The following is a 10,122-nucleotide window of genomic DNA, read 5'->3' as shown; positions in this document are numbered from 1 at the left end:
AACTATTACAAATAATGTTTTACTCGGATATTTATTTTCATGCATTAACATGCCATTAAGTATTTGTTTTGCTAGAAATTAAACTGAATCTACCTGTAATTTATAGTGCACAACTGATTTGTTTGCGTATGTACTCTTGAATTTAGCTAGACAGCGTTTAGTCAATTAGCGATACTGAACCCCATCTAATTTACATTTTTGTTCAGGCCCAAGAACCACTCAACACGCCCGGTACAAATGAATTTGTATAGTGTACGAGCTGGCAGTAAATACGTTTATTATCGTTGTACGCGAAAAGAAAAGACGGACATGTGATACTTAAAAATAGTGAACCAGTGAATGGGTTAAGCGGACAGTTTAGTAGAAACTCTAAAATATTAGCGTTAGTGCAGTGGAACGTGTGAAGCCAATCGGAACAAAGTTCAGCTTGCTGTCATACCTCGCACCATCGTGGATCTCAAAATTATGATTTTGTCATTTCATACGTTATCAGGTCGACGGTCTAGGTAACCAAGCCGCTCTTCTATTAAACTGCGGTTATATGTATCACATAGCAGCTGAAGGGACAAGTCTGCTACTTTTTATTAGACTGTGAATAGCGTAGAGATTAGAAAATATTGCTTTATCAAGCGGATGCCTGGTGCATAGTAATTATTATATAAACTATACAATTTTTATATTCAACTTTTAGTTAAGTGTTTTAATACAATGCTTCTATGTAAAACTCATCGATTGGTTGATATCTAAATCATATAAATGAAGCTCATTTTTATATAGTGAGATGTACTTATTTAGTGAATTTACTATAATGTTATTATTATTGAAAACATTGTATTATTTTAAGCACTTCTGAACTAAAGCGTAATGGTTGGAGGCTTCCTTATTTAATATAACAAAGTAACTTCACTTGATAAAAGTCTATTTTAGGTATTTTATTTATTGTATTTGACACTTTAGGAGAGCTTTGGTTTTACTATTTGCATCTGTATTGATGTATGTGCCAATCCTAGTAAATTTTACTAATAACGACAATATTTTTTTTATATTTGTCGACAAAATTTATTTCCTAGTAAATTAATTCATATAAGCCGCATGTTTGTTGCCTGGTATTTATTTATAAAATGAATTGTTATGCATTAGTACAGTTTAATATTTATATATTTTATGTAAAGGTTGTTTTTACTGTTTAATATAACTACATAAGTATGTATTTTTAGTGATGTTTGCCTAAAAATTTGGAATGTGACTTTGTCAAGCAAAATCCTGCCAAATCCTATGAAGATGTAATTATATACCTACTTTATTGTAATGTAATTCGATTACATTAAATACTACTTAATGCACATTTTCATACAATACGCCTAGCTCAATAAGTGTGGTCACTCAAATTATTGTTGTAAATATTGTCAGTAAAATATATGTAAAATGTGTTTTTTTTTCTTTTATTGATAATTCCTATGTCCTTTTTTGAACTTCGTATCATAAAATTACGTCCACAGAAGGACAGAAGTAAACCCTACTGAATATAGTAAAGAAATAAAATAAGTTTTTTTTTTAAATTATATTATTAAATTACGATCTTTGGAATGTGATACGACTGAGAAGTTAATCTCATTACATCTCGTAATTTGTATCAGTTTTACAAAACCAAATCACTGTTGAATCACTACCATTTAAAAGCTATATCGATGAATCATTCAGATATAAGACTAATAAATACAATTGGCTTAAGTATCCATATCTTAAGATATGAAAGCACTCGATCAAGAATGACAAATTATTATTATGCATTATCGTTACGTGCTAAAGCTAAATCACTGCAAATACCTATAAAAGTTTAATTACATGCTATCTGCCGATAAGCTCCACTAGCACCCCTTTCAGCTAATTAACCATTTTCCAGGCGTAGTGCATATAGCGACCACATAAATGTACACAAATATTAGACCTTGCTAAAATGTAAATATGGTACAAATTCAATTGAAGTCGTAAAAATGTGATTCGTTATTAATTTAATCCGCCACAGGTAAACATTATAAAACTATTATTCATTTGTGCATATAGATTCGCGGGCCTGGAAAAGGGTTAAGGAACTAATAAAGGCATGTAAAGACACGACAGTCAAAGTTTTAATTTGAAATTTAGAAAATCCTTTTTTACACTTCGCTTTCTAGCTGATTGGGGTGTAAGCTCAATTGGGTAAGTAACACATCGCGGAATCCAACGCACTTCGGTATTGAGCGAATATAACGCTTTATTATCTAATGGTCACATCGGTTGAAGCGCTCTGCATTAGCCTAGTTGTAGATCGTGTCGTCTTCATCAATAACTGTCTACTCACTAGATAAGTAAGATATAGCAAAAAATTGCACAAATGTATAAAACGACATCTTCCTCTGTTAAAACAAATTCTAGAGGGGCCAACTTCTTATGTTATTAGAAAACATCGCGGTTGTGTAATCTTTTACTTGTGATGCAACTGCCTAATCTACTCATTAAGAAGCATTACCATTAACTACAATTTTCTGTTCTACTTCGTTATTTACCCGAATCTTCTTTACTGACACTTTTGTTTCAACTCCGGCACTATTTGGTTCGTCTTTAGTCGCAGATACGTCGTCAACCACAACTTGAGAGCTTTTGTAAAGTTCATACTGTTTAGTGATATGATGTCGGAATACTGCGAACGTGTTTGCAGCAATATGTCGACGTGCGTGATGAAACATTTGGTCGAAATGATGAAGATTGTGGCTGAAAAGGAATGGTAAATGTATTAAATTATGGAAAAAGAAATAATTAAAAATATTAAGTGATTAATGATAAGGAGAAAATCATTGAATCCTAATCACAGGTTTATAAGCCAATTATCACGGCTGATAAATAAAGATAAATACGTCGCTGATGACTAGATTACTTAATTATCTTTTACTATAGATAAATTATTAATCTATAGTAATATACAGTGTCCCGTAAGTAGTACGACAAACTTAAATAGAAGATCTGGGCAGGTCATCTACCAAATATAAAAAAATACCTTAGTAAAAGTTTCGCCTTTTTGGAAAAAATTGAATTTTCTGATTTTTAAAAAATGTGTACCGGCACTGAGATTTCATGTTGGTTTTGTTACTCGTTTCATTCAGCAACTATGCAAGACTAGATAAATAAATAAATTCTCTAAAAAATAAACAATAAAATCTGATAACTTATAACACAATTATTGAAGATTATTTTACAATAAAAATAAATTAAGATTGGTTTTTTGGAATCTTTTGTATTTTTTATTTTTATTCCAAATTTTACTTTTACCAGCAGCTTTAGGTTTTTTTTAGCTTTGTCCAGCAGTGGTGTAGCGGTATAGTACGTGGCACGGAATGCCGAGGACCTGGGTTCGATTCCCAGTCCTGGTCTTATTTTTCTGGTTTTTCTGTGCATCTATATTTCAGTTTGTATTTTCAATAAAAATAAACGCAAAAAAAAACCTTCAAAAAATCAGAAAAAACTAAATTTCTCGAAAACGGCGTGATTTTTACTAAGGTATTTTTTTATATATTTGTTAAATGACCTGCTCACCTACCTCCCGCTTAAGTTTGTCGTTCTACTTATGGGACATTATTGCAAAATAATAATATCGCAGTGCGATTTCAGCGTAACAAGATGCGGCCTCTAGTGGATTTTTTCCAACTCACTAAGCAAGCAACTGATCCCATATACTTTAAGTTCAACTAATGTAGCTTATAACTACTAGATGGCGCTGATCAAGAAAAATGGACTGCCAACCAACAATAATTAATTATTTTTCCATGAGTGGTAAAGGCATGTATATAAGTAGTATATGGTAGATAGTATAAACTAAGGATTTTTTTTAGGACTTACATGCTGAGTAAAACAGATGCCAGCATCTCCCGTGTATTTCGAAGGTGTCGAATGTACGCCCGTGTATATTTTTTACACGCCAAGCACTCGCAGCCCATTAATAATGGATTGAAATCTTCTTTATATCTGTAAATAATTGCTATCTTTGTGGCAACCCAAAAACATAATAAGGCTTTTTACCTGGCTTAAAGGTCTCTGAATCCAGGCCATAAAATCCCTAAAAAGGGTTTTTACAGGTATTGCTACTTGGCGTTAGTACCTATTGTATGATCCATTTGATACCTTCTTGCTTGAGATTGGCCCATCCTACTAATATTATGTGTGTGTGTGTGTGTAAGCAAGACGTAACTTTTGTGAATTCTCACGTTAATTGTGTTATTTTCTTTCATGAAAACGGCTACTCGGATTTGAATGAAATTTGGTTTTTAAATATCCTGGTATTTCATATGAAACGTTAATGAAATCCACGATGTAATTTTTGGGGATTTGGTAAAAGGCTGGACTTTCATTCAACTGTCGGATGCATTATGCCGCGGGTAAGATCTAGATAAGATGTAAACAAATCCTGACACAAATGTCAAACAAACCTCACTCACTATGCTAACGACAACCAGCTGTCACAAAAGCATTAAATTTGAATGTATGTAATGCACAGCTAAAATATTAGCTTATCACTATCACTTACCGACTATCATTGAGATCCAAGATGCACAATTCTTCATGGTTTTCTTCCACATTGAAATTCAATGTCAAAGCAAATCCTTCATTAGTCAGTTTCACAGGATAGGATCCATCAAAGACATCATAGCCGTTGCTGATTGCAGCCATCACTGCTGCAGGGTTCCAGAATCCTTCCAGGATACGGACCATATCTACAGGTAAAGCTTCCTGTAATATTGAAATATACTGTATACTGTATTCATCACAAGCCAGACCTGGGCTTAACAATGCAAATGAACTAATGAACTAATAAGTAGTACAGTAAAGTTCAGGTATTCAAAGAACCGCAGAACGCAGCATGCTTGGCGTCAAACTAATGGATAAAATAAAGAGCGTCGACATCCGTAGACAGACCAAAATTACTAATGCATCCGAACTAATCTGCTGACTTAAATGGAGATGGGCGGGGCACCTAGCGCAAACAAAAGATGGCCGCTGAGCGAACAAATTCTGCATTGGTACCCGCGCGACGGGCGGAGGGCACGGGGTCGCCGCGGCCCCGCTGGCGGGACGATATCGTGGCTGAGGCTGGCGTCGCCTGGACAAGACTGGCCGTAGATAGAAATATATGGCATCCGATGGAGGAGGCCTATGTCCACAAATAGACATCCCAAGAAATATCAGTTATATTATCATAACAAAATGAAATGAATGTTAATAAATAAATCAAATACATATTAATGCATGGAGCATTTCAGATTAATGTATATTTATTGAAATAAATGGCTCTATTATTATTATACTGTATTGTAATTTCAAAGATAAAGAATGACTAATGTAATGTTTTATACAAAAAACCGGCCAAGAGCGTGTCGGACACGCGCGAAATAGGGTTCCGTAGCCATTACGAAAAAATTAAGTAATATTTTTCTAAGGATTTCGTATTTTGTACGGAATATGCCAAGTTTAGCTACATTTTATACCTTAGGCTGCTATTTACTCTTAAACTACTAACAATTCTCAAGAAAACTTAAAAATCGTTTTTGCAACCCCCTAATGGGTTTAAAAGACCTATCCAACAATACCCCACCCCACACTACAAGGTTGGATGATAAAAAAATCACCCCCCTTTACGTCTATGCACCTACCTACTCTGTAATCGGAAAAAAAAAATTTAACTATACCATTCTGTCGACATGGTTTACATATATATTCGTGCAAAATTACAGTTTCCTAGCATTGATAGTCCCTGAGCAATACCGCGGATGGACAGACAGACAGACATGGTGAAACTATAAGGGTTCCGTTTTTGCCATTTTGGCTACGAAAACGGGACATAGTCAACTTTATACAGGCTGTCAGGCTTTATAAAGTAAGGGGACTGATGGCTTTCCTTGAGCATCTAATCGAATTTGCCTGACTGATTACACACAATTATAAAGCAAAGAGTATTGTACTGTGTACGATTTTTGTGTTTTTCGTGCATAGCTGATATTGCGTGTACCCAATTTAAAATAGGTTTCGGAATATATCATCATCATCAGCCGCTAGCAGTCCACTGCTGGAGCTAGGCCTCCCCCAATAAGCGCCATTGCGCCCTGTCCTCGGCTTGGCGCATCCAGCTGCTACCAGCAGCCTTTTGTAGATCGTCACTCCACTGTCACTTTGAAATATTATACAGACTAAACTAATGATACCTTTTCTATCTATCTATCTAATAAATTTAAACAAGCAATTCTTGTCATCATCATCCCAGCTTATACCACTAATGGGCACAGGCCTCCTCTCAGAACAAGAGGGCTTGGGCCGTTGTTCCCACGCCCAGTGCGGATTGGAACTTCACACGCACCAATGAATTGCTTCGCTGGTTTGTGCAGGTTTCCTCACGATGTTTTCCTTCACCGCAAAGCTCGTGGTAAATTTCAAATGTAATTCCGCTCATGAATTCAATTAGCAATTCTTGTACATAATAATAATATATATATTTCGGGGATCTCGGAAACGGCTTCAACGATTTCGATGAAATTTGGTATGTGGAGGTTTTCAGGGACAAATCGACATCATCATTTTTGACAAATCAATCTAGCTTGGTCTTGTCTCTGGGAAAACGTTTATTATCGAGTGTTAGCCCGAGCAAAGCTCGGTCACCCAGGTACTATATTTTAACAACTATTAAGCTACAGAGAGGACCAAAGAAATAGACATACATACACCCGAAAAAATAGTCGGGCAGTTGGGTAAAGTAATGGAAAATAGTCTTTGTTAGGCAGCTATCAAAAAATCGAAAGAAAACTTGAATAAAAAAAAAATCACTTACACCAACTCTCTTAAAAATAGATATCACATTGGCAGCAGGTACATTAGTGTAGTCTTCAGTTCCATCAATGATGCCTTGCAGTGCTACTCCAGACAAAGTTTCTTTGTACTTCAGAATATGTTGTATGCTTTCATTGCATTTCTTGGTTAGACCAGCACCCACTATGACACCTGTAAAGTACAAAGGAGATACTTAATATGACAAGTTTAGGTTTGATATTATATCCCATACCAGGCACTGTAGCTAATCTAGTGAGAGTACTAAAAGTATGTTTGGAGATCAAAAAGTTGGACAATGCTTACTGTTACTTAATCATACAAAACATCGAACTAGAAAATTTCCCTTCCAACAAAAAAACAGCTCACCCGCAACCTTATGATATCTAAGTTTATGCAAGATATGAGTGTTCATGCAGTTCCTCCACCTCCACACTACAGTGAACACACACAAATCACACAAACCCATCTATCACCACCACCACACTACACTCACGCATTTCGAACTCAACCAGAGCTCATCTTCAGAGAAACACAACCATACACCATACTACCAGATGTTAGACTATAAGAAACCACAACAAAACGTTTTCATTTGTCACTGCAGCTCCCTAAGTACCCACCTACATTTCTACCCACAATATATTAATAAATTTTAATTGTTGTATAAAAATACCTTGAATCCTTATTTATTTACTGTTAAGGCTTGTTTTATTAACTGTTATTGCTGAAATTAGACCCAAGCCCTAGTAAGGGGATGATACTAAATTTACCTGTTCATTAATGTTAATTTACATGTTCATAATAGACCATAGACCCCATACTGTTGTGCCTGCCTAATTATTTCCATGCATTCCAGAACATTGAGACGAAACCCTTTGCCGCAATAATGTATCACTTCATAAGAATCCGAGTCTAATGATTTGATTCTTACAGATTTTTGGCAAAATTTGATCTGTCTGGATGCTCATTTCTATATGCCGAAATATAAATAAATATCATGGGACAATTCACACCAATTGGCCTAGTCCCAAAGTAAGCTTAGCAAAGCTAGTGTTATGGGTACTAAGCAACAGATAAATATAATTATATAGATAGATACATACTTAAATACATATTAAACATCCAAGACCCGAGAACAAACATTCATATTTTTCATACAAATATCTGCCCCAACACGGGAATCGAACCCGGGAACTCAAGCTTTGTAGTCAGGTTCTCTGACCACTAGGCCATCTGGTTGTCAAAATATGCTCTTTAAATCTTGCATTAAAACTGCATAACTGTGTAGCTCATTTCTTTAATAGCGAGATAATAATGATAGCGGTTAAATGCAAACTACCCATTCATGACATGGGTTTCTTTTACTTTTAATGGCCACACAACTTATTGCTCAAAGTCTTACTTACAAAATAGGTGGTCATATTGTTACATACCAATTAAGGAGCTATCTTTCAATTGCTTGGACGATTTGTAATGGTTCACGCATACATCTAACATGTCACAAGATCTTATCACAGCTTTTGTAATCCTCTTCATGCCTTCCGAATATGAAGTGCGGCCATCTGCAATGGCTAAAATGATATCTGGTTTGAATAACTCCATTATATCCATGTACCTGAATTAGGCAGAAAAATAAAAGACCTATAATTTTTTTTAATAAAGGTAAAATAAATGTGGCTTACCTACTAAAAGTACTAAATATGTATAAACAGTAATCAAGAAAGACTATGCCGACTTGATTGTTTTAACCTATTGGGTGTTGAGTGATTCTGCTAAAGACAATGTTGAATATCAATTTGAATGACAGCAACTGTTCCTTTAAAAAAAATAAGAACTAATTAAAAACAAAGCTACTCTAATAAACCTAAGTTTCATTTTTAATTTGCATTGATTAGAAATTATAAAATTGTATAGTTCAATTAGAGCTGGCTGTAGCCAAAGGTTAAAAAAATATACTTTCTGGTAGCTTTGCTGCACCTGTGGTAATGGAACTGCCCAGTTACAAAGGCAGCCCATGCTTTTATACTGATCCAGTTGTTTTGTAATTTGATAAAATGATAAAATGTTAAGCTGACCAACAGAAAATTTATTAAGTACCTATAATATATATTTTGTTATATCTTGACAATGTTGTAATTGTATTATGCAATATACCTTTTTGCAGTATATCTTTTCAAAACATTGCATTCCATGTTGGATCACTCATTTATTTTAAAACCCAACACACCACACACATCACATTACCCACAGCCCCATTTCAAATTCAAAAAATTTATAGCTCAATAAAAGTAGTTTTAAATCAAGATTTACTTACTTTTCTGCAGAAATCATTTTCTTTCCATGCTTAGTCCACAAAGGTACATTCCCTAGCTCAAAATGGCCCGATGGTGTAGCATCATTTAAACTATGTAATGAAGTGCATATTAAATGGTTTGGGACACCAGTAAACTTTGCAATACCATGGCCTTGAGCCTTTACACCGGCTTCCATGTGACTAGTACTAGATAATGGGACCCACAAAAGTTGAGGGCTGCTAAACACACGGGATAATACTTCTGCTGTCAAATGAACTACACTGCCACCCTGTAAAAGTTTCAAAAGGTTATGCTTTATAAAAAAGAAAAAAGACAAACATTTATTCGAGACATTTTACAAAACAAAGAAAAAGAAAAACGTGATGGTGGTTTATCATAACTTTTTACAGAAAAGTTTCAGATAACTTTGATTACCAGGCTACAGGCTACAGTTAAATGATGGATAACAAATTAAAAGATTACTAGTAATATTTGTGTACTTAATAACTTAATAAAAGTGAAATAATTTCATTGTAAAGTACCTGAGTCAGCAGTGCGGCGGTAGGAGTTTCAAGTATAGTACTTGGCGATTTGGTAAAGCCAGTTAAAGTACCAATGCGCTCTCCACCACAGCCAGCTTGTTTAATCGCAAAACGCATTTTATTTTGTTTCAATTGGTATTACGCACGCTTCTAACCCAAACCAAATCATACGGTGCGGTTGTTTTTTTGTCAAATGAATGTCAAATTCTTTGACAGATGACAGTAGTGAGTTTTTTAAACCAGTTTGTCCCAAAGGTTTGTCCAAAGGGTTTGTCCCAATGAGAAGAAGCAAAAGAATTTGTATCCATACATCCCAAAAGGTTTGTAACATTTCATGCAAAATATGTTTCAAAGATGACGAAGTGTTTGGAAAAATCTACCTCGTGAAGTTTCTTGCCGGATTTCTTCTAAACAGAGGTTTTTCCGAACCGGTGGTT

The 10,122-nt window shown here is 34.9% G+C and overlaps 1 protein-coding gene across 1 annotated transcript; it reads right to left on the bottom strand.

Moving 5' to 3' along the window:
• Nucleotides 1-2,302: 2,302 nt before the first annotated feature.
• LOC141437891 (queuine tRNA-ribosyltransferase accessory subunit 2-like) lies at nucleotides 2,303-9,893 on the bottom strand. Its single transcript, XM_074101455.1, has 7 exons — nucleotides 9,686-9,893; nucleotides 9,164-9,432; nucleotides 8,283-8,464; nucleotides 6,851-7,020; nucleotides 4,559-4,761; nucleotides 3,874-3,999; nucleotides 2,303-2,751 (listed from the first exon to the last, which is right to left on the bottom strand). Exons 1-7 carry the CDS (start codon nucleotides 9,800-9,802, stop codon nucleotides 2,496-2,498), a joined length of 1,323 nt encoding a protein of 440 aa, XP_073957556.1. The 5' UTR covers nucleotides 9,803-9,893; the 3' UTR covers nucleotides 2,303-2,495.
• Nucleotides 9,894-10,122: the final 229 nt, after the last annotated feature.

The sequence above is a fragment of the Choristoneura fumiferana genome, chromosome 18 (genome assembly GCF_025370935.1).
Source record: "Choristoneura fumiferana chromosome 18, NRCan_CFum_1, whole genome shotgun sequence".
Classification (NCBI taxonomy): domain Eukaryota; kingdom Metazoa; phylum Arthropoda; class Insecta; order Lepidoptera; family Tortricidae; genus Choristoneura; species Choristoneura fumiferana.
This window is presented reverse-complemented; position numbering and strand designations above follow the sequence as displayed.